The sequence below is a fragment of the Festucalex cinctus genome, chromosome 11 (assembly GCF_051991245.1).
Source record: "Festucalex cinctus isolate MCC-2025b chromosome 11, RoL_Fcin_1.0, whole genome shotgun sequence".
Classification (NCBI taxonomy): Eukaryota; Metazoa; Chordata; class Actinopteri; order Syngnathiformes; family Syngnathidae; genus Festucalex; species Festucalex cinctus.
The window spans coordinates 9,159,774-9,185,399 of record NC_135421.1 but is presented as its reverse complement, the minus strand read 5'-3'; the positions used below and the strand labels follow the sequence as shown (position 1 = coordinate 9,185,399).

General features: G+C 40.0%; 1 protein-coding gene across 1 annotated transcript in view; it reads left to right on the top strand.

Moving 5' to 3' along the window:
• Positions 1-25,402, top strand: part of itgb5 (integrin, beta 5) — a 45,449-nt gene extending 20,047 nt beyond the window's left edge. Inside the window, exons 10-16 of the mRNA XM_077536231.1 lie at positions 831-1,005; positions 2,363-2,617; positions 15,176-15,398; positions 15,596-15,696; positions 20,551-20,670; positions 22,882-23,048; positions 23,664-25,402. Coding sequence (XP_077392357.1) covers positions 831-1,005; positions 2,363-2,617; positions 15,176-15,398; positions 15,596-15,696; positions 20,551-20,670; positions 22,882-23,048; positions 23,664-23,753 — 1,131 coding nt within the window. The 3' untranslated portion in view covers positions 23,754-25,402. The remainder of the gene's footprint in view (positions 1-830; positions 1,006-2,362; positions 2,618-15,175; positions 15,399-15,595; positions 15,697-20,550; positions 20,671-22,881; positions 23,049-23,663) is intronic.
• Positions 25,403-25,626: the final 224 nt, after the last annotated feature.

Below are 25,626 nucleotides of genomic sequence, written 5' to 3'. Positions count from 1 at the left end.
GCAAATTTTATATCTGTACTAATTGTACAATAAAATGCACAATAAAATGTTTTTCCAAGTTTTCATACTTTCAACGTAAAGTGGGAAAAATGTTAAACGAATAGAAATATGACTGCATCTTTTAGTCATTGATACAGTATTTTCATAATTCATAAAATTGAGTTAAAATTAAAAAGATGTAATGTACTGTAACAAAACATTGTAATACTGATTTGTGTTAAGCTCATTTTCTGCCACTAGATGGCATAGTTGCATTTGTAAGACAGTGACAGCTCAGTGCATTTTTATTTTCATATTAAGAGCTGTCTCATCTTTTACATGAAGTAAAAGTGAAAATCTGTGCATTATTAAAATGGTCAAATACAATATTACTGCTAAATTTTAATGTGGACATGTCTCCTGAGCACTGGAACTCCTCCAGTACAGACTTTACAATTAAGGGCAGGTCATTAATCGCGCGTTAAAAAAATTAGTGGCGTTAAAGGAACTTTAAATTAACTCAAAATTAACGCATTTTTTACATTTTTATTTAAAATCATGACGTCATTTTCCAAGTATATTTTTGTTTTTCTTCCCAACTTGAAACTGTATCTTGACTTGTGGACTAGCGCCCAAATTACATTTTTGTCAGAACCTTTCCAAGTAAATAAAAGGTGAGGTTTTAGTTTGGTGTAGGAAGGCACTGCATCATAATGAGCGTTTTTTCCAATATTTTCTTTACCTTACCTGACAACATGAGAGGGTCCAAAACTCAAAATATTAGCAAACGACAACAATGATTAGACCTTTTTTAATTGTACATTTTTAAATGTAATATTTTGTCACTCCAGGTGTCATTTAACGTGAGCGTGGAGGCAAGAAGTTGTCCACTTCGCGGCACCGACCACAGTTTCACGATCAAGCCAGTGGGCTTTAAAGACCGCCTGCAGGTCGCCGTCGAGTACCAGTGTGAATGCGACTGCACCCGGGGGGCCCAAACCAACAGCACCATCTGCAGCTCCATTGGTAGCTATCTGTTGGCCCATCCATTACATTTGGAAGTGTTTGCAAAGGCTACATTGTTTTCTGTTCTTCGCTTTTCTTTTTTTCCAGTCCTCTCGAATAATGACAAAATGTATATAGCATACCTGTTATTCTTTTTCTTTTTTTTTAAGACTACAAGCAAAATTGAAGCAATAACTAGAACAGTATATCAAATACATTTTGTAGTATTTTGCATTGTGTATAAAAATAACTGAGGTAAATACAGTGATCTATGACATATTTTGGGCCTCAAACATGCATGCAGTCACTCAGTTTGGTTTTGTAAATAGTAAATATATAATGAAAAAATTATGTGCAGCAGTGGCGAGCGGTGACCTTTATAGGTGGGCATGCTGGACTGACAAAAATGCGAGCTGAAAAATTTTGGGGTATTTTAATTGTTAATTTTAACCAGAACCGTGGTGAATGAAATGACACAATCACATGCCCACAAATGTGCCAATACGTTGGAATTTACAGTATTCGGAACTGGCTCGTGCCCACGAAGTGGGCTCAACCCAGGAGAGGACAAAAAATGACATCGCCGTAAAGCGCTGCTACTGGGTTACTAAGGCAACTCCCGCTTGAGTGCTTAGTGGTGTTATTGATGTTTTTTTGTTTTTTTGTTTTTTTACCGCTCGTGTTGGATTGTACTGTTTCTGAGCGGCAATTAAAGCATTTCCTGGTAATTACAAACACTTGTGCGGACATTAGATCACTTTACAAACTCAGCTTGAAAAGTGACGGACGAAGTTCTTCCCTGTTTTCGTGATGACTACTTAAGCAGTAGAACGACCACTTGAATTATTCTGGAACGTTTTGTACAAATGCCAACAGCAAATGTTGTTTGGGATGTCACCCGTTTATTCCTCTCATCAAAACGCCACTTTTGGCAGTGGCCGATGCCAAAGAACAGAGTACAGCAGCTCTCAATGCTAGCAGGAAAAAAGAACAACGTTAACTGAACCGCATGCCTCCTCCCCTCCCTCCGTCCCGCGAGACCACTGTTGTGTTCACTAACAGTCAAACATAATAATGCTCAACATAAATGGCAATCCCACTTAGTTCGTTATGCTTCTTTTCCCTATGTCGGCTGTCGGCTTCTCCACTCCCCGCGAGGAAAACAGGACAAAATATACAGGAATTTAATCCCAAAACAGTAGAACTACGTTATTGTATTTTAGAGGATACTGACAGAAATATCTTCAATGATTTTATTTTGAAGGGCTTGGGCAAGCGCCGCATTAACAGCTTATTAAGACCGCACGCCACTGATGTGCAGGTTACACATTATGCAAATTTGATAAGAGTGAATGGAAGACTGTGTTTGTCCCAACAGGCACGTACAAGTGTGGGACCTGCCAGTGTGAGCCGGGCTACCTTGGTGCCCGCTGCGAGTGCCAGGAGGGGGACGCAAGCAGCACACACTTGAGCGCCTGCCGCGAGGCCGAGGGCAAGCAGGTGTGCAACGGGCGTGGCGAGTGCAGCTGCAACCAGTGCCTGTGCTACAAATCTGAGTTTGGCAAGATCTACGGCAGCTTCTGCCAGTGCGACGACTTTTCGTGCGCCCGGCACAAAGGCATCCTGTGCTCAGGTAACATCACAATACTGTCGAACAGTGGTACCTCGACCACAAGTAAAATCTGTTGTATGACCAAACCCATAACTCGATTTACTTGTTTTGGTTGTGATTGAATTCATTCATAGTTCCCCCCTTCCCCCCATCTGTGTTTGAGATGTCCTGTTTTGTTGGCGTTCTTTGAGCGCACGTCGTGCACAAAGTGGAAAAATTCCCCAACTCGTCTTATTGTTTTTAAATGCCAAAGGAGTGCTTGTATGCATTGTTTGTATCAATGCTGGTGTGCATATTTACCCATGTGTGATATCACACCAGTTTGTAATAGCATATTATATAAGATAGTAAAGCTAGCTAATACTTTTGATGAGCCTCATGTATTTGTTTATGTTGGATAGTATAACTACTGAAAAAAATTGTTTATGAAAAATGGTTTCATCATTGTTGTACATTCTATGGTCTTGATGCTTTATGATCCTTTCCATTGTATGTTCTCAATTATGAGAAGCACTTGACTGCTTAGGCCCCCATTGCCTTTGCTGTGTAAACAGTAGGGCACTTGTAGTAGTTCCTGATGCAATGAGATATGTTTACTTGTAATAATTAATTATTTAATTAATTAATTGTTGACTTTGCAAAGAGAAACTATGGTTATAGTAAATCTACAGATTAAAGAGATACGTTACTTATTTAGCCATTGTTGGCAGTCAAACATTAATATTTTTCCTATAATACTTTTGATATTTTCATTATTTTTCATGTACAAATAGTACCTTTAAAAACACATTTTGCAACTTGCTGTCGACTGAAAATGACATAACAAGGGCTCAGGTAACCAATCACAGCTCAGCTTGTGAATGTTACATGACCAAACCTAGAAAACAGGTGAGCTGTGATTGGTTAAGCCTGATTCACATGGCAAGATTTTAAAATTGTCGGCCGATTTCCAATCTTTGACACCACACGTGAAGAGAAAAAATCACGGGAGTTCCAGTTTTGAACGTACCGTGCGTGGTGTGCGGCCACACTGCACAATCAACACACTCCACACGAGCCGAGTTCATTCAAGAATGTGACGGGAAGTCTCGCAAAACCTCTCGAGATTAAACGTGGCTTCCGAGTCGTCAACATGAGTCCATCCTGGTTTTCAGCCGAAAAAGCGGCATAAAAAGAAAAGGTCTTGTTTAAAGAGCGTAAATGGGCACTGACTGGCGAGACATCGCTTGCCCTCGGCTCGGTGCTGGCGGCGCGAGTTGGCGTGCCACCGGGAGACCACGTTTTTTTGTGGAGAATGTGTGTGCGTGTATTAAAAAAAAAAAAAAAAGTGTAATAGCGCGACCACGGACTTTCTCCTGTGTCATGACTGTTTTGATTTTGGATTCCCCACCAGCTTCCTCGCTGGCTCGCTTTCTGATTGGCTGCACGTCACTGTCAATCTGCTGCGCGGAGCGAAATCGGGCCAAAAAATCCAACATGTTGGATATGCCCGATTTCAAGTCGGGGGTCCTTCCGAGCGCCGATATTGGGAGGCGCCGTGCGTGGTGACAACCACACAGCAGGATTATCTGTGAAGATTATCGCTTGCGACTCGGCGCGTCTTTACGATTGTCGGGAGGGGAAATTCGGGGCTAAAATCGGGCCAATTCTCCTGCCGTGTGAACCAGGCTTTACCTGAGCCCTTGTGATGTCATTTTCAGTCGACAGAAAGTTGAAAAATGTGTTTTTATAGGTACTAATTGTACGTGAAAAATAATGAAAGTATCAAATTCATTATAGACAAAATAATAACTTTTTATTGCTATAATGTGCTAAATAAGTGAAGTATCCCTTTAAGAGATTAAAAACCGATGACACTGATTTCGAAATAGCCCAAAAAGTCCTTCTGTTTACTAGTCATTGATAATTACGGAGCCCCTAAGGTGACATGGTAGAAAAAAAAAAAATCTTTGCGTTCTCTCGCAAAGATGCGAGGGAACGCAAAGATTGCGTGCCCTCGCAAAAAACTGCGTTCTCTCGCAAAGATTGCGAGGGAATGTTTGCGTTCCCTCGCAACGCAAAGATTGCGTTCCCTCGCAAAAACAACTTTGCGTTCCCTCGCAAAGTTTGCTTTGTTTGCTTTGCTTTGTTTTTTCCCGCTTACCATGTCACCTTCGCTGCGCCGTAAACACTTCCGGGTCATCTTCCATGTGAACAAAAGCGACGTGTAAACAAAGCAGTGGAAAAATACATGCTCCATCCTAGTCGCTTTGGGAAAGCTTTCCCACTGTTTTGTTTCATGCTTACAAACGTTCCATCCTCGTCGCTTTTGTTCACATGGAAGATGACCTGGAAGTGTTTACGGCGCAGCGAAGGTGACATGGCAGGCGAAAAAAACAACTTTGCGTTCCCTCGCAAAACAACTGCGTTCGAACGAAAAGATTGCGTTCGAACGCAAAATGTTTTGCGAGGGAACGCAAAGTTTTTTGGGCTTTTTTTTCTACCATGTCACCTTAGGGGCTCCGTAGATAATGCTGTCAAACAACACTGTCACCAAAACCTTTCACTTTTTTACTTGTAGATGATTTCATGCGACACATTTTTTGCCTTCATTTAGTTGTTAACTGGCAACCACTTTGTAATGCACATTACTGCTACCTATAAGATTGAAGTGGATCAGTATTGATCTCGGCCTTGAATGAATTGCAAATACCGGTAAACTAATTTGCTCACCAAAAGAGCAGAACTGACTGAGGCACGTAAAGAGTCTCTCAGATGATTATAGTGAGGAGTCTTAGCGGATGTTGTAAGCAAGTACCTTGCTCAATGTTAGTTATGTCTTGTAGAGGCAACTTCTTCAAAGCTGTAGACTTTAAATGGTTGCTCTACCATTTTGCCAATGGTTATGCACGGGAACTACACAATTAATGACTTACACCCATTCTCCTCTGTTCTTACCATTGCACTGTATCGCTTCATTAACCCGCATGACCTCAGCCACTATTTGCAGAAATTTAGCTATATAATGTATTAATATCGGCACTATTCTTCCAAAGACTTGGATGTTTTCTGGAAGGTGGTTGATTTGTAGGCCACATCTTGTTAGGTGCTCGGGCAAGCAGCATTAAGCTTGGAGGGAGGCATGTACCATTGTCTTAGTTCTTGATGGCGGTCCTAACCATCGACCCATAAAGCCCCTTTCCACCAAGCACTTTGGTGAAGCTAGGATTTTTATCATGGGTCTCAAAAAATATAACCAGTGCCACTTGGTGTTTGGGGCAAAATGCCATGGCAGTAGTGTGAATCTCTCAAAATCCCATTCTTACTGCGCACACCAATGTCCATCCAGTCCCATTTACATACATACTTGGTGGAAGACGACTTCAACAAAATGTTCTCCTTGGATTGATCAAATTGTGTTCTCAGAACATTGGGTTTCTAGAGGCGAGGCCACTGGTGCGCCCCCAACCCACAGAGGGTGCTTTGTGAAAGTCCTGGCGTGCACAATGCCAGTCTCTATTTATGTAAGCTCAACAAGTGGTTGGTGCAGTATGTGGAAACTAGGCCCAACACGTTGATGCTTGTTGCGTTCATTAAATGTTAACAGTCCAATACACTTCCTTCTTCTGCAATATTCTACTGTTCGCCCCACATGAGGCCTTAATGAGGTTCTAATTATAGCAAACAGTACACACCTTCATCTCCCTCTGACTCCTCTCCACTTTTGGTTTATGGTGCATGCTTGGAAAATGCTTTAGTGTTCTAATAATAAGGCACATTTATTGCATATTTGATGATTGTATTGCAACATTACAGTATGAAAACAACTTGCTCTGGTTTCAAAATGTACCCCAAAATGAAATAATTGACATTTGTGCTGTAACAATATTCCTGCATGTTCTCATTTGATGCAACTAAGTACATGTTTGTGGTGGATCCTTAACTTTTAAAAGAACTGGTTATGGGTTTGTAGATATGCTTGGTTGGAGCTTTATAGTACAGAAGCACATTTGAGGGTGTTCCTGCTGGAAGAGTCACCCATCATTTCGACACGGTCTCCTCTTCGGTATCAGTGTTGGATGACATTTTGTGTCTGAATGTTCCCGTAATCTTATCCTTGCTATCTACATGGGCGTCTGTTATCGTGTTTATGTCTGCTTCTGTCTGTCTGCACTGTGCCGAGGTCATTTAATCATTGTCATTACATCCACAAGTCAGTAAAACCAATATATAAGTATATTACTTGGATTTAACTGCAGCATTCAATACGGTGATCCACACTATTCTTTTGGCTATTTTGTCAGCACCAGATGGGCATTAGTGGTCGTGCTCTTGATTGTTTAAGATCCTATTTGGCTGATAGAACTTTTTGTGTTGAGTTCCATTGTCGTATGGTGTTCCACAGAGTTCAATTCTGGGGCCTCTGCTGTTTTCATAGTCAGGTCTTCTGTGCAGTTGGTGATTTTATAAAAGACATTTACGACCACACATAATGGTATCATTCATTGAGCTTAATTGCAGCTGCTTTGTGTTGTTGTTTTTCCTGGAGGAAAGAACAAGCCATGTATTTCAGGTGAGGTGTTTTTTATTAGGGCGGCACGGTAGTCGAGTGGTTAGCACGTCCGCTTCCCAGTTCTGAGGTCTCCAGTTCGAGTCCAGGCTCGGACCTTCCTGGGTGGAGTTTGCATGTTCTCCCCGTGCCCGCGTGGGTCTTCTCCGGGTACTCCGGTCTCCTCCCACATTCCAAAGACATGCATGGCAGGTTAATTGGGCGCTCCGAATTGTCCCTAGGTGTGCGTGTGCGTGTGAGTGTGGATGGTTGTTAGTCTCTGTGTGCCCTGCGATTGGTTGGCAACCAGTCCAGGGTGTCCCCCGCCTACTGCCCAGAGCCAGCTGAGATAGGCGCCAGCAGCCCCCGCGACCCTTGTGAGGAATAAGCGGTCAAGAAAATGGATGGATGGATGTTTTTTATTATTTCCTGTGTTGTAGGAGTGCAAAACCTGTGTTGCTATAGCTAGTGCACTTGAAGTTGTACTTCCTGTTCCACCAGATCCCATGGACACACAACATTGCTGCTGACTTTGCAGCTTTAACTTTCGTTTCCATTTGTTTGCAAATACTAAAAAATAGCCACAGCTAAGGACATTTCACAAATACAATGTTGCCCCAAAGCTTCATTCTTCTTTGCATGCATTTGTGTTCCACGTACAGTCAGTAAACTGGAACACGTGTTTTTTCCTCAACTCCTCTGTTTGGGTGATGTGAGAAATTACTTGTTTAAAAATGAACACCACAGGGTGAGTCACATTTTCCATCACTGTATCATTTCATTTTGAGATTTTTTGTTGTCTCATTATTGAAGTACTCAAGGACACAAAGCACAAAATTGGATACACCTACATGATGTCACTGTCAGTATCTAATGTCATGTTAGTGACATGATAGAGAATGATTCAAAAGAAGATTGCTTCAGTAGACAGCGTGAAAAGTGTTGCATCCACTTTTCTGCCTCCGATATGGCACATCATACACTTTCAACGCTTTCCATTGGTGGAATACTGCCAGTACTGTGCCAGTGCCATTTATATAAATGTGAAAAGAAGGAGAAAACAACACAAAAATGTCATCTTTTAGAGACAATGTTTTGGGGCTACATTCAAACCTAAATTTATGGCTGCCCTACTTCCTTCAACGGTTGAAAATTGCCGTGTCAATTTAGGGTTCATGTCTTTCACTCATCTGAATCCAGTCCCTGAGGTAAAACTGGTTCACCGTCTCGTCTGCTCTTTTCGTCTGAGACGTGACGTGACTTGACCTTGACAGACAAAAGCCTCCGGCATGGCTAATGGAAAAACTGAGTGCCGCACCCTTCTCCCGCCCCGTCGCAACATCGAATAACTTTCTCCCTCTCTCGAAATGTGATCCTTTTAGCCGCATGCATTCCAAAAAAAGCTAATACCAGAACTGAAATGTTTGTTGAACGTGCATCGAAGGACAGGTGTGCATATTCCCAACGCAGGTGTTGCAGCTATGGCAGATTCTTGGGTGGTTCTTCAACCCGCAGCCATGGATGATCATCATTTTTACTCGCAGGGTGCTGACGGATACTTTGCTTAGCTGACAGATGTCAGTCATTGTTAAATAATCAGGAGAGAAATGATAATAATTTTAGAATCTTAATGTGTCTCAAAATGGATGTTATTGTTCCTTTGGTAAAAAAGTTAGTAAAAATTTAAAACGTGTTTAGCGTAATCAGTGTTGGCATGTGTAAGTCTAGGAGCCACCAAAGCAACAATAATGGACCATAGCATTGTAGTGGTGCTTATTTATCCATCAGTCATTTTGACGAACTTTTGACGATAATGATGAACCTTGATTTTGCACGTGTGTAGACTTTATTTACTACTTGTATATGACATTGCCAACTACTGGCCTGGCACTCATATTACAGCATTTTTAGTGAACTTTTTGTTAAGCCTGTAGCTTAGTTTATGTCAATAGTTAGACTGTTGCATTAACATCAAACTTGAGGGGTGCTTCAACACTATTTACTTGGAAATGACGGTGCTCTATTGAGCTGATGATGATGTTTACTGTAACATTAAATAGTGCATTTGAAACTTTATGATTCCAATAATCGTGACTTGAGGTTATCCCACCACTAGTTGAAGTTTGGTAAGCTGCTTATTTGGAAGGTTTCACTTCTCCATCACACAGATGAAACTAAATGTTATTTCCTCATCGCCACCCGCGCAGAGCCGTGAGTCATGACGCGTCTCGACTCGCGCAATTTTAACAGCCGACAGACACTAACTTTAATGACGGTAATATGATTGCAGCCACATTTTAAACCGCATATAATTGGGACGGCACCATGCAGGGATGGATGAGAACAAAATTTGGCCCCCCAACAGTCAGCACTATTATTTGTCGTTCGTAGATGGAGGAAGGGAATGTACGCAACTTAACTTTTGTGGGTTCTGTGAATTTTATCCTAAGATTTTTATGCATTATACGCTAAGAAGTTTGGTTTAGAAAAATCTCACCAAATTATATTTATATAACCTTTCGCACTTTCTCTCATCTTCCATAAACATAGCATAGAAGTACATTTTTTATGTAAAATGAATGAAAACTTCCCTGGTGATGATATCGAATGTGGAAGTTTCCACCCTTAATGTGTTGTCTCCCTCATACCACAACTGAAGGAAGATATTCCAACTTTTAGCCCTGAAGGGCCATTACTTATCTTTATTTATAATACAGTAATGGCCGCATGACATTTAGTCAGGGTCTCTCTTCTATGAGTAGTCAAGTAACATTTAATCATCATTTCATTAACAATTTTTGCACTTGTGATAAAAGCCTCATCAGCAATTGATGGTTAAGAGATAATCTCTTCTTCTATTGGTTTTTGTGGTTACTGACTGTCACGGTTTTTATGGTTGCTTACTGTCTCTTTGTTGGCCACTTTCCACCGTCGTCGTCTTGATTCACTTGGAGTGTATGGCAGACCACTAACAGGCTGCATCCGGTCCACTACTCTGATACTCTTTGCAGTAGCTGCTTGGGTACACCTTTTATTCTCTCTTAGTCTTCTGCTCAAGGGCAAAATCAGGCATCCTCCCCGAGACCGAATCGTGCTCCTCGCCCACACCCGCCTGTGTTATTAAGTGTGGTGGTTTTCACTTCTTGGCGTCGCCGTCTGCGTGCCACGGACCAAACTGCGCACCACATAGAGCAGTCCGATCCAGTTTCCTCTCACAGTAAGATAATCTGTCTGAGGAAGTCCAAGTGTAGACAAACATGACACAAGCCGCAAGCGTGCTGAACCACAATGAGTCGTCACTTTGGAAACTGATCAACAAGCAGTTCTCATTATAAGTTTGAGTTAGTGGTTGGAATACAATATTCACACTTTACTCATGGATAACTTCTTGTGTGTTGATTAATTTCTGGTCACTGTTCATGTATGGCCAGTTCTTTTTGAATGCTAGTCTGGTGTGGTCTAAACCTAAAGCTCCTCCAAAATTGACACACATTTTACGCTTTGGCACATTTGCACCTAACAACACGGAAGGCAACCCACTAAAAATATCTCGTCAGCTCATTTCCTCTTCATTTAATCTCCAAATATTGACTCAAGCTCCTTTTGAAAGTGGTCTTACAATCCAGCTTGTCTCCGGGCAGAAAAATACGGCAGCGCATTAAGCAGAACTGAAGCTGCACTTTATCTTGTGCTGGCACGTTTCACTGGGGGAAATACTTTTGGATCCCATAATTGTGCCTTAATCGGGCCAACACAGTGAGCATGCAGTCTATCCTATGTGGTGAAAGCAGCATGAAGCTGCATTGCAAACTTACGTGGAAACGTTTCAAAGGGGAAAAATACAACGATCTGTCAGATCTTATCTGCTTTCATTTGTCTCAAATGATTGTTTAGATTTTTCCACATTTTCAATTGGAACTTAAGCACTTAAGTCAAAAGGTTACAACAGCTAGTGAAAAAAATACCATGACAAAGCTTAGCAAGCTATGAGAAAAGGCACTCCTTGATTTTGTTCGAGCAACTTTATGATCCGATTACATCGGACAAGCACAAAAGTACCAGGTTCAGTTATTATTTTGATGGCTGTTGTATGTTGGCAGAATTATGAAAGTAGTGCAGAATTTGGATCTAAAAGCAGACAAGACAGAGACCAACAGATAGTCTTTATCGACAAAAATACAAAGTAACTACAGATAGTAGGGCTGGGTTCAGATGACCTCGAATAAATACTTCACCGAGAAACCTTGACTAAGAAAATTGAGCGGCCTGGATGCAGAGAAACGTCATGTACTGACAAAAGTGTCACTCAGCCACTCCCGCTAACATGCTCAGTTTAGAGGATAAAGGCCTATGTGACAAAATAAGAGTGACAAATACAGAACCATAGCAACTGAAAACGTCTCCAAAAGGGACAAATACAGGATCATAACAGCAGCAGTGAGCCCCAAACAGTACCGATGTCACTTAATGGAAAGGCGGCATATTTGCTGCTCAAGACCATTTTAGATTTTGATGCAGGTCTGTATAAAAATGTGGATCAAGGAATGTTTTTCATTTCTATTTAAGCCACAATTGAAACCTTCAGCCTTCCTTAAAAATCATGTAGCATGTCCCCATTTATTCTCCTTTGCCTTTTAACGCAGAACCCAGTAAAGGTCAGATATTTCCACGAAAACATGCCATTTCACACAATCAAAAAATGGCTAAAGTTGTCATTCTACAAACCAGAAGGTAGCAAGCTAAATAATAGTTACTGTACAGAAGGTTTTGTTAGAGGAATGTATTTTTATCATGTGTTCGAGTCCCAATGAAAACATCTATCCCAAACCCCAAAATGCAAATAGTTGAGTCTGTTTTTAATTTCACTAATTTTACTTTTTTACATTTTTTTTTCTTTTTTCTTTTTTTTTTTTTGCATGAAGCAGAAAGCAACCTGCTAACAAACAACAATACGGTCGGCTATGGATTTTGAGGGATTTTTCTTTGTGACACATAATTCAGTGGAATAAATAACCTTGCCCAAGAATGCAAATGGTAGTCAAATATCTTGACTCTTGATGTCTCCACGTCATTCTCCGTGAAGTCAGAGATACAGTACCTGCCAGACGAGCAGACTTGTTGAGCAGCAAGTTTGTGTCTGAACTTTTGTTTTATTGTCACCAAAGTTCGGTAAGAAAAGTAAAACTCTTTGTCCTTATTGGCAACAGCACTGTTGCCAAGGTGACTCATGGCACCAGGCTGCACTCCAAACAAGCATAATCATGTTATTTAAAAAAAAAAATAAAATACAGCTCCCTTTTGCATGTGCAGATGACATTGCACCACCCTGACCACTGCCTTGGCGATCAAACTAAATGTTTCTTCTTCATTTTTTTTTTTTTTTATCCACTTCCCTTGTGGGCTTGAGGTAGCAGTTGGTACAGTTCCAATCCCAGACTGTCATTAATGGTCTTTTGATGACGGGCCACACCTAGTTGACCCAGTTACTCCCTCAAAACTTTCCATTGGAAGTGCTTATGAAAGGACACTTAATAGGGCATTAGTTTGTTATTACAGGGCGTTTAAGATTAAACTTGTAAATATTTTCCTTTTAGCGGTGAAAGTTAGCATTCTGGAAATTTATAGACTAAAGTCACATGTCTAAAACGTTGACTTTTGAACCATAACAAGCCATACTGCATTCTCTTTAGAGCGGTACATGTATCCTTGCAGTTCTTATCTTGCATTACAAAAGGGTCATAGTTCCATCAAGGTTTTTCATGAAGAGTTTAAAGTTGTGTTGTTCAGAAATGGATCTGACTTGCAAGTGAAATGGAATCAGTGGTCACGAGTGCTATTTATGAGAATAATTGTTAGCGATCGTATCATGTTGCAAAGTGAAATGAAGGGCTCCGGAGTTTGGATGCCTTTTCTTGGGACTACCACAGCTAAATGCAAGTGCCTGTAAACTGATTTATTTCTACCCATCACCTCTGTGTGCATTTCACAAGCGATTGGGAAGTTTTGCATAATGTCACAAAGCAATTTTCAGCACCTCTGATGTGTGGATTTTGATTTAACTGCTGTAGATGCTTTTTGACATTGTGAAGATCTCACTGAATTTCCACGACAATCACATACTGTCATGTTTGCCCTGTCTGTCCCCCTATGTTGTCTCAGGACTCTCATTTTGTCCACGGTGGCCTAAAACAGGGCTTTCGTGGCCAACATACTGTAAGAGTAGCTTAAGAATGCAATGTTTGCTGTTTTTATCACATCTTTTGAAACCGTGGGTGTAAATATGCTCCACAGCTGCCTGGCTTCAATGTTTTATCTGTAGAAAGCCTTGATTGGAAGTGTAAAACATGTCAGACCTTGATCAGAACATGATAAACGTGGTGCCTTGTTGGGTGGGGGACGTACTGGCATCCTTGGTAGAGTGTTGAGAAAACTGTTGTGAATTTTTGAGCATTGACTGTAAGAAAACCTATCAAGGCCTATGAAAACTTGAACACGGAGTTTCAGGCAAATGGAGCTGCATTGACCACCAGGAACATAGTGTGAATGAAGCTTAGCTTAAGCAATAGCAGCAAGTGAATAAAGACTTTCCAAATCATGTGAAATTAATTTCTCTAAGTATCTTTTCACTGATAACAGCCTCCCTTTGTCAAGGACTTCTGGTAGGGTGTACGGCAAGATCAATCGGTGTTCTAACAAGACCCCCATTGCCTGCACGGGCAATGGGGGTCGCAGTCGATAAATGCATGTAGTTGATAATGTAGTCGATAAGCAGTCGATAAATGTAGAGCCAAAAAGAAGACGTAGATCAGAGGTGCCAAAGTCCGGTCCTCGAGAGCCCCTATCCAGTCTGTTTACCATGTCTCTCTCCTCCAACGCAGCTGAATAAAATCAAGCTCATCAGCTCAAGCTTTGCAGAAGCCTGATAACGACCCTGACCATGAATCAGGTGTGTTGGTGGAGAGAAACATGGACAACAGGCTGGATAGGGGCTCTCGAGGACCAGACTTGGGCACCCCTAATGTAGATGATTTGATGGGAAAGAATTGAGAGAAATCCTTTTGTGACAGGAAAATGCTGTGATTGCATCAGAATGGACCAGAATCCCCCTGAAACCGTCCATTGTAATGTATTGTCTACTGTAGCTGTAGTTTACAGACAATGGTTATGGGAATCCATAAGCTTCTTTTTCACCATGTATGTTGATTCCACTGTAAAAGGTGCCTTGTTTTTCCACTGTCACCATTGGGTCATTGCATGCCAAACCACCCAGTGTGAATAGCCGTGCAGATGATGGAAAACTTGGTGTTACTTTTTGATAGTGATGGCACAACAATAAATTTCAAATTTTACGTCCATCGGCGTCCATTGAGAGCTATGACCTGCTGAATTATGACTTTCTCTGCAAAAATGGGTATGTATGGCCCCTTCCTTTGAACCCTTGTATCTCAGGAACTACTGGGTCCATCATCACAAAGGATTCCAAATTTGCAATCAGAGAGCGAGCGAGGTTCAAAGGTAGGCAGCGCCAAAAATGTCTAAATTCGGTGGGCTGTAGCTCCCAGACCCCTGCTTTGATTGACCTAACATTTTAGATTTAGTGTTATGCCATCAATAACCATAAGTACACAAAGTTTTGTTAAAAACAAAATCCGCTTGGGTGATTTGGAATGGAATGAGGTTGGGATGACAATACAATCTCTTTCAGACTTCTCCTGCCAGTCCCCATTGTAATACAACTGTCCCAGTTTACATTGCACCAGACACTGGTACTGATGTCACCTGATTGCCGCACTAAGAGTCTTGCTGTTAGGTTGAATCGTCTACTTGGGATAAGCTTCTTTCACTTTGCTCCAAAGGTTACTGTGGGTCAGTTGTTCAGTATTGTTAGGGATCCCATGTTTAACCATCAAGAAGCCGAAGGTCACTGGCCTCTCCACTCGTGCTAGATTAAAGGATTTTTCTTTGACGTCTTTGCCTAACTAGTTCCACTCTGAAATAAATTGGACTTCCCAGTGCTAACTTCCTCTTTGGCTCTTCATTGACTTTGTCAGGCCATGGCGAGTGCCACTGCGGTGAGTGCAAGTGCCACGCCGGCTACGTCGGCGACAACTGCAACTGCTCCACGGAGACGGCGTCGTGCGTCGCCGACAACGGCCAGATGTGCAGCGGGCGCGGCAACTGCGTTTGCGGACACTGCCAATGCAAACAGCCCGGCGCCTTCGGGGACACGTGCGAAAAGTGCCCCACCTGCCCGGACGCATGCGACACCAAAAGGTACCAAACAGGACAAGATACATCCTAAGTCACAGTAATGTCCTCATATCGGTAAATGTCCTGTAATCTGCTTCCAGTCCATGTCTGCTATGTTGAAGCAGTTTGACAGCAGCTGTAAACCACGGCAGAAATAACAAACATTACTTTTAAAGAGTGGCCATTTTTCTTTTCCATTAAACGTCTTCCTCCTCCTGCAGAGAATGCATCGAGTGCCGGCTTTTCAACTCGGGGAAGCTCTCAGCCAACCAGACTTGCCAGCGTCTGTGCAAGGATGAAATCATCACAGTGGAGACTCTCAGTATGTAAACACCGTCCACGAGCCGTGTGCACGCACACACACATAACAGCTGTATTTACATACATGAGCGCCAGCGTTCTCTTTGATTTCAGACCTTGTGGACTGTCATTATTTTGAAGGGCCGCTTGAAGCGTCAGCAGGCGACACATTTACGCTTCTTACATTAAAAACACTTCAAAGTCCGTGTTCACAAAGAACAATCATAATTTACATGTTCATATATTTAAAGAAAAACATGGACTCAGCTGTGTGTGACGTCATGGAAGAGTTGAAGTAAAGTTATTCTAAAATGAGATCCAGCTGCATTGCTACACAGATGGCCCACTTTTTTCATTCAGACTCCGCCCATGTATAAACGCGGATTAATAGTACATTTCCTCAAACGGTGGCATCCGCTGAAAATAAATGTTGAGTGTTCGAAAATATTAGGGATGCCAATATTTGGTATTTTGACAAATATTTTGGCATTTTGACAAATATCGGCTTTTTAACAAATCTGAAGGCCAATTAACTCATTCACTCCCAGCGATTTTCACAGAAGCAATCCCGTTCGCTCCCGGCTGTTTTACTGGATTTTGACTGATTTTGCAAGGCCCACAAAATATTGTGTTCTAATGCTATAAAAGCATGGAACCTATCAAAAGAAAGATTAAAGTCTCTTCTTTCATCAGGAAAAAATCTTGTTTCCGGTTTGCAGCAATTAGCATTAGAAGAGAGCTAAGTTTCATCAGTTTTCACAAATCTATTTAAAATTGTAAGTAATTGAGCTTTTTTTCTACATGGCCCTGTTTGATCTACTTTGCTCTGCTGACACCTGCTGGCCGTTTGTGTAATAACTACCATTTCTGCAACCGTTCTTTGCAGTTGAGAGGCTGCATCAAAGCCTTCTGTATGCTCTAGCATAAAAAAAATATGAATAAATAAATAAATAAATAACGGATTAATACGTCTTTGGGACACTTAAAACAGAAAAAACGTATTTACACGTTATTGGGAGCAAATGAGTTAAAGCAGCTATATGGAAGATTTAACATTTCAAATCGCTACTGCCACCTGTGGCTGAAAACAAACTGCACGCTCGTACACGCCGCGCGCACTCGTACGTGCACGACCTCAATACTGAAGACTGGGCTCTTCATATCCAATTAAACTATGTTTTCAGAGGTAAGAAGTTTTATAATGTTATACAAAGCTGGTCACTTCACGGAATGAGACTCTCGATCCCCACTAAACAATTGATGTCCACGGGACGTGCAGATCATATTGCTTTAGTCGGTCGAAGTCCAGTCCTGTGCTGTACTCCAAAACGATGTGCAAATTACGGCAATTAATTGGACCTCATTCCGACGTTAATATGCAGTTACATATTGTAGTCACCCCGCTCAACGGACGTCAACCTGATTCTAGTCATTATTAGTGTATGTCGCCCCTAGGCTAGCGTCATTGTGCATTAGCCGAAAGGTGGGCTGTCATTTATGGAAATTGACGATTGTGAAAAACATATAGACCCATTCACTACTTAGTGTGATATGGCCGTGAATGTTATCGCCATTCAGTAGTACCGTTCACATTCCGTTAGCATAATGTAGCTACAATAGGCTGTTTTCACGGAGGAAAATAAGGCAACATTTAGCCTGATTGAAACGCCGCGGAATGGAACGTTTGTTCTTCATAAAATCATTCTGTTCTATTACATTCAACTTTGCCGCCCCTTTCACGCTAAATGTTGCCGTCCACCTCACTTTCGCCCCAATAGTTACGACCGAGAAGTGATTGATCTTGAGGTTACTGCTATTTGAAAACGACACACTTTCTTCTAAATGTCAAGATACTCGCTTATTACCTTTTGGAGTAGAAAGAAAGCCAGCTGTGAATCACTTTTCTAATCCAAGTCTGATCTCAACTCTCTCCACCGCTGAAATGTCAAACCAATGTTCACTCTCGTTCTTGCCCGGCGTCGGTCACTATCAAGTTTAGATTTTTTTTTTTTCGTGGCACTTGACATTGTTTTCATTTTTTTTTTAAGCAGCCTTCCCCGGAGTTAAACTGGGTGTCTGGGGCAGCGAAAATCTGTACTAGTTCCATCTTCGCGTGACAGGAAACAACTGACGAGGACGCGCATGACGTCACATCCCGCAGACAGGGCGGGAAATTCGAAGGATTCTGACCGGACGCTTCCTAAATAATATTGGCCAGAGGCTTGTAGGAGTACCCATTGTGAACAGCTAAGATGTTGATCTACTAATTAGAATATGTTTCAGTCATAAATGGTCAAATAAAAAAGCTATTGTTAAGATATTTTTGGGGGAAATCCTCCATATAGTAGCTTTAAGCTAGTATCTCACTGAGCGGTGAATGCTTGCGAACGTAGCAAATTTAGGGTTTTAGTCGGGATTTGTCAGATGTTACAGACTTTCTATTTGTTGTAAATACATTTCGAACACATTAAATTTTTTACTCTCTGCAAACATCTTTTGAAACCTTTTACGAACCCTGACGAAAATCCAAAATTAGCTGCCAGAACATTCGCAATTTTGCGTGCATTTATCACTCATTGTCACTCATTTTCACTTAATAAAAGATAATGCTGACACTGGGAACTCCCTATACTTTTTATTTTTAAATATTAAAAAAATTAAATTAAGAAATTGTGTTGACATTTTGGAAAAGTTTATTGACATTAAAAAAAAAACTTTAGAGAACTATTTGCTTGCTTAGTTTTTAATTTAGCTTAACACATGCTGATGACCCTGGAAGCTCCCTGCAAATTTTGTTATAATCTTTAAACAATTTTTTTTTATCTATTTTTGTTTATTTATTTATTTATTTTTAAAATTTTGCTGCTAATATTTTGTCTTTTACTGCAAATGAATATTGGCTTGAAATATTGGTTGTCGGCCTCCTTGACTACGAATAAACTGATATGGTTTTTCCAGGGCAGATACAAATACTGATTATCACTCGACAATATTTCATCAAGTATTAAGTCCGTCTCTGTCAAATAGGGAGGCACGTGGGACCTCACGGAATGTGTCTTTTGTTTGTTTTTTGCACATCCACTCCAGTAGGTGGGAGTGGTGCAAGGAGTATTTGCCACCATGCAGAGAATTTTATAGAAAAAAATATAACATTTATAGTCGAAGCGGAGGGGAAGTTAACCCAAAAATGCAATAATATTTTTTATGTGTCCCTACAAGTCTAAATGCGGTATTCTGATTAATATTATGTTTGTGTAATATGAGCAGCAAAATCCAGCCTTTTTTATGCATCTTAAGTGGCAGCGATTTTGCCACTTGCTGTCGACTGAAAATGACATCACGGGTAACAAACAGTCACGGCTCGAGCAGAGCATAGAGAACATCTTGTAAAGAAAATGTTTAGGTTGACTTCCCCTTTAAGTATACTTGTACTGTATTTCCTGCCCCCCAAAATAATAAGTACAAGTTTGCTGTAATTATCTTTTCTATATAGCTGTGTTCTCTGCAGCAATATGCAGGCTAGAGATGTGTGTGTGCGCACGCGCGCGCTGTCGCTGTTGAAACTATTTTAGGAGCGCGGAGTGTTGGGCCAATTCTGACGTGATTCATAGCATTCCTTGCTCGACGGATCAGCCCTAATGGACGCCACATGTACATTCCACATACAACCAGAGGACGGAGGTCTTTGCGGTCAGATCCCCTCCTCCTCCACACGCATGCACGTCGGTGAACATTGCGTCAAAACACAGCCACAACATGAAACCATATGATTTCTCTCCATGCTGGATTGTTGATGTGTGATGCAGCTGCATGTTGTCTTCTATTCAGAAATAATAATGACTTTATAATGGCAGTCTAATCAGATCCCGAATAAAAACAGTATTTAAAAAATAGCTGCATTTATAAAAGAAAATAAAGAATGAGTGCAGATTGACCCACACTTTCTGGATTTTTTTTTTTTATTATTATTTTTCAGATGTTTATGTGTTATAATTGAGTGCTAACGTTATGTTCAGATGGTTAATTAATCGATATATGCTTGAATTATGTGTGTAATGGCAGTCGAATGTAACGATTACCACAGATTTATAAATAGAAATAAATACATTTAATAAATAAATGTTAATTTTTACTGTAAAGAATAAACAGGTAAAAAAAAAAATCGTATCACTAAACGTGGGCAGCGGTGTTATAATAGTTTGGGATTTTTCATTTTCTTAGCTTTTTTTTTCTTTTTTCTTTTTTTTAAATTCAGTGAGTTTTAGTTTTTAGAGCAAGTTGGTTAGGTTTTATTAGTATTCATTTTTTTATTTTTTGGTTCATGTTTCAAAATAAAAAAAAACATTAAATAAAGATGTGTAATAAAATAAACTATAATTCTCAAACAACTGAACTTCCTTCAATCTGTAGCTTCGGATGCATAACGGTACCAAAATCAGTCAAATTATTAAACAAAAACGAAGAAGATTTTTGCTATAATTAGTCTTTTATAAACGTAAGATGTAGTGTAGTTTATTTTAAGCATTTTTGTTATTTTATTTTATTTTGTTGCCGAAAATATTTTTTCAGTTTGTTATTTTGTTTGCTTTCGTTAACTATAACAACCTTTGTGGGCAGCATAGCACCCTAGCGGTTAGCACGTCTGCTTCACATTTCTGAGATTCTGCATTTGAATCTCGATCATGTGCTTGCCTGCCAATTCCCCAGGTGCTTCCGTTTCTGACATTCATCATAAAAACATGCAAATTATCTCCATCCTAATGAGGACAAGCTGATTGCTGACTCTCTTTTTTTTTTTTCCCCCACGAGCTTGCGTTTTCTTCGAAAGACCTGAATGACATCATACCGAATGTGATTTGGCGTTTGTTCGTTGTAGAAACGGACGAGCCGGGTGCCGTGCTGTGCCTCTACAAGGCGGAAAACGACTGCGTGATGAAGTTCACGTACTCGGAACACGCCAGTGGACAATCCGTTCTCACCGCACTGATGGAACCAGGTGAGCGTCTGCTTGTCTCACATGACCGCCACTCTCGAGATGTACAGGAAACAACTTGAGTATTCTTGAGTAGAAGACACCCCCCACTAAAGGTTTATAATTTCCTGTACATGCCTCACATTAAAGGCAAAACACTCGATTTGTCCAAATGAAGCTTCTCAAGTATGTTGAAATCAACATAGTTCTTTGGCACCACGTTGCCTCCAGATGGCGCCAAAGAAATACTATTTATTGCTTTTAGGACAAAAAAAAGCAACTAACGGAGCAAAACATTTTTGCAACATATTGCAAATACTATGTAGAGACGTTTCATAATTTATTTCCTAGGTCGATAAGTGTTGTAAAGCCGCACCAAAATCACAATAGTTTTGTGTCAACTCAAGTGTCTCATGAAAGCTCAGATGACTGTTGAAAAGAAAGTAAAACTGCTAGAGTCGGTGTAAATATTATTCTTGGGCAATGTTTTCTTTCTGATACTGTAAATGCCTGTTTAAAAGGACTTAAATTAAATGAGCTCCTGTTTTTTTGTGGTCAATGTTATGAGAGTTCATGTAGAATTATTCTCTTTGATTTTTTTTTTAAATTAATTTTTAATGTCATTTTTTTCAAGAAATCATTTGTGTGTTTGAGTTAAAAAAGGAGATGCCTAGAAATTAAATGTTTAAATTAAGGGAATGAAAAATTATTTTCATGTACTAATCCCTTGTTACAGTTTACTTTAGGATTCATGTTTGTAGTCATGGTGGCATGATAAAAACTTGGTGGCACACAAGCCAAAGATGTTGGGGGCCACCAATCTACAGGTGCAATGATTAATCAACTATCAATTATGAAATCAGTTTATTTTTATATTAATAATTGATTAGTCATTTAGATAACTTATTTAATTCCAAATTTTTGAATTGTAGCCTAGTCTAAACAGTAAATATTCTCAGATTTTGTAATCCTCCGGGAAAGTAAACTGATGATCTTTGCCTTTTGTTAAAATAAGGTATTTGCAAACTTCTGTTTTTACTTTGGAAAAAAAAAAATCTCAATTTTTGCCTATTTTCTGAACTGTTAATCACCTCTCCGACTGTGTTACAAACGTTGCCGAATGTTGAATTCACAAAATATGAGGTTGTCACCCGTCAGTTTTCCGACATATGACGTTTTCGATGTAACGCGACATTTGCGACAATCCGCAAAATAACCTAAAATTTGAGTCAAATTGACCCACACAACAGATTGAAATGATTTTTCATTTATTTTTTATTAGAAGATGTCATTTTTGGACATTTTTGTCCAGTCACTCTTCGCTGTGACTCGTTTGCATGCAAGCAACACGTCCCTGTTCATTTTGGACGTATTTTCCTTTGTGCTATAAAAACGAGTATGGCGTCTCCAAGCATTGCCATAATTTTGATATGACTCCTCCTCAGGTTTCATATTCTTTCTTTGGGAAAGAAAGGGAAAAAAAAGACATTTAATTGCAGAAGTGACTGCAGCGCGACAGCATTACGGTAGCGTGAATGAAAACAGTGAAAACTTGTGTCCCCAAAATTTATGAGTACGTGTCATTAGGTCATAGGCTAAAAATATTAGAACGAAACACACTATAGTTTTTATATTTAAGACTGATATAATAATAATAATAATAATAATAATAATAATAATAATAACGGTTTTGAATATCATCCAAAATATTGCGAGTTTTGCTCTTATATTTCCAGACTATGATTGTCACATGTCTGCACATGTACTCTCATAAGTTTTGGGGACAATCAGTCATGATTTTTGGACATAAAGGGACATAATGTTTTGCTACAAGCAAACAGGGATGAGCTATATAGACACGAACAATTAATAATAATAAATATAAAACACTGTGAGATTCATTATAATATTTTTAGAGTATCATTAGTACATGTAGCCATACATTTTGGTGACAATCAGCCACGCTTTTCATTTATTTTACCACTCTAACGGACAGTTTGCTCACATAAACATGGGTTCATTCACTTGTTTATCTAATTCTAACTAGTCAACAAAATAATCAACAGATTAATTGATTATTAAAATGATAGCTGTAGCCCTACTGTAACCTGATATTATCTCAAAAGAAAAAACAATAAGCAGAACATAAATAAATTATTTTTTAAAAAGCTAACTCAAATGGTTGTGACTGATAAATTGGTTTGTTTTTCCTTGCGTGCATTTCACTTGTGTCAGATTGTGGCGGGGGTCCGGACCCCTTCATGGTCCTGCTGGCGGTGGTGGGCAGCATCCTGCTGGTGGGAGTGGTGCTGCTCGGCGTCTGGAAGCTGGTCATCACCATCCACGACCGCCGCGAGTTCTCGCGCTTCCAGAATGCTCGCTCGCGTGCCCGATACGAGATGGTAAGCCAGACCAGTTATCGTATAATCAGCCGGCTAGTTTCATCAGGTTGTGACTCGTGTGGTTGTATCTGGTTGGTTGTGTTTGTTTGGTTTCTATCTGACTGTCTGTCGCATTAGTTTTGGTTGTGTGATATCTTAACTCATTCACTCCCAGCTATTTTCACTGAAGCTACTGGATTTTGACTGATTTTGTAAGGCCCACAGAATATTGTGTTCTATTGCTATACAAACATGGAACCTATCAAAAGAAAGATTAGTCTCTTCTTTTATAAGTTAAAGAAAAAAAAAGTGTTTCCATTTTGCAGCAACTAGCATTAGAATATAGCTAAGTTTCATCAGTATTCACAAACCAAAAAGGAGCTTGTTTTAACATGGCCCTGGTTGATCTCTTATACTCTGCTGTCGTCTGCTGGCCTTTTTTTGTCATAACTACCATTGCTTTAAGTGACCTCTTCAGGTCAGATGCTGCATCAAAGACTTATGTGTGCTCTAGCATAGAAAAAACAACAACATATGAATACATTTTGGGTAGGGAAGGACAAAGTATTAAAAAAACGTATTTATACGTCTTTGGGTTTGAATGATTTCAGTGATTTTTCTGCTTCTGTCCCACAGGCTTCCAACCCGCTCTACAAGCAGCCAGTCTCATCCAGTTTTGGTGAGACAGACATGTTCGACAAGCCCTACAATGGAGGGGTCCACTGAGCCCTTGGCGTGTGGGGCGGGGCGGCAGGACCGGTCCAGCAAGAAGGGACCCTTATGAGGAGCACAGGGCCAATACAGACTGCGGCCTTCCCCTTCCTCAACAGGGCCACAGAAGTGAAAGTAGAAGACAAAAGACTTGTCCTAAAGAAGCTGCGTCACTTCTTCGCATTGGCCAGCGAAGCGTCAACGTCTGAATGTTGGCAACAAGTTAAGTTTTTTTATGAACGCAAAAACATTTTTTGCCAGGCTTAACTATGCACCCAACAGCTTTTTTTCAACACTAAATAAAACATTTTGTCAAGAAGGTCACAGAACATTTGAACATTTCAACTAACTTTACAGATTAACAAAATGTAAACTTGGCGTTTCGCTCACTGAAGATTTCAGATTTTTTATTTAACTTGCTTGCCTTTTCAACAGAGATGGTTTTCTTCTGCTTTCTGATCTGTCCTTGGGTGGTAGTGCCACACGATGCTTTGGCGTGCACAAGACAACCTGGTCATGCATTTGTATGTCTGTTCTGACACGAATAGGGTAAAAATGTATTTTTGGACACACACAGACGTGTGTGGATGACATTTTGTGGATGTGTCTGTAATTGCAAGTCAGGTCGCCTCTGCTGTTAACGGTGTTCAATTTTGCAAAACAGCCAGGCGTTTGTCCTCTTAACATGCTATTACACTGCCACAGTTTCACTTTAATTTCAGCTGCTGAGTCAAATTCAACACGATTTATTGTAAAAACGAATAACAATAAATAAATAAAAATAATAATTACATAGGTCCAAAGGTCTTTTCACAGAAGTGGCCTTTAGCTGTTAGAGCAGTAGGGACATTTTATATTGTTTAATACAGATGCAGATCTATAATTGACCCACCACATTAGGTTATAATTCATATGTTGAGGAAAAACACATGAAATCACACATTATGTAAAAGTGGAAAAAGAGCCGCCGAGTAGAAATGTGTTGCTAAATTTTTACAACACCTCTTTAGACTACTTCAAAGAAACTTTTCTAATTTGTCAATTGATTTTTTTAATAAAATGATTACCGTAAATCTGCTGTGATTTATAAGCAGACACTTGTCTTCAAGTGAGTCTCATCCAGTCCCATTCACGACATCACAGAATCGTTCATACTATTTTGCAGTTCTGGTGCTACCTCCGACCTTTTACAGAAAGAGGGAGGAGCCTACATTGTCCTACCTCTCTGCTTTCACAAACTGACCAGCAGGGATTTTTAAATATAAAAATATGAATTCACCAGCATTAAAATGTTCATTTAATTATCTCCGCCGTGGTAATATTTGCAATAACAATTTTGGAGATTGAGTGGCACAAAAATAGACAAGTCTTAAATTTTTATACTGTCAACCATATTACCATTAACTTAAAATAACTTAATTACACAACTTGCACATTTAATACTAAAGGAAGCCAATTTCACAAGTGTCTGGGACTTGCATGGGTGTTTGTATGATATTAGCATCAAATGTAAATATGGAGTGGGTATGATAAGGTTTTCACTTGCGCAGTTCGGACTGTAAATGGCAACGTTGTGCTAACACATGCAGTCGCACAATCGGGCATGTTTGTGTGACTCCGCATCACAACCACACAATAAATGAGCTTGTTTCAGAAGAACCCCATTGTGTTGTCTGTGCTGTTAATTTATGTAGAACCATAGAATGACCTGCAATTATGCTATTTTGAAAACAATAGTAGCATTATGTGGATTTACTACTTTTACCATGTCTTTTTGGAGTGGTTTTATTTTTGTTCTATGCTTGTTTTGTTTTTGTTTTTGTAGAGGCATGTTTTTAATGAGAAATTTGGGAATTTTTGGACTTCAGAGGCCCCACTGTATTTAGTA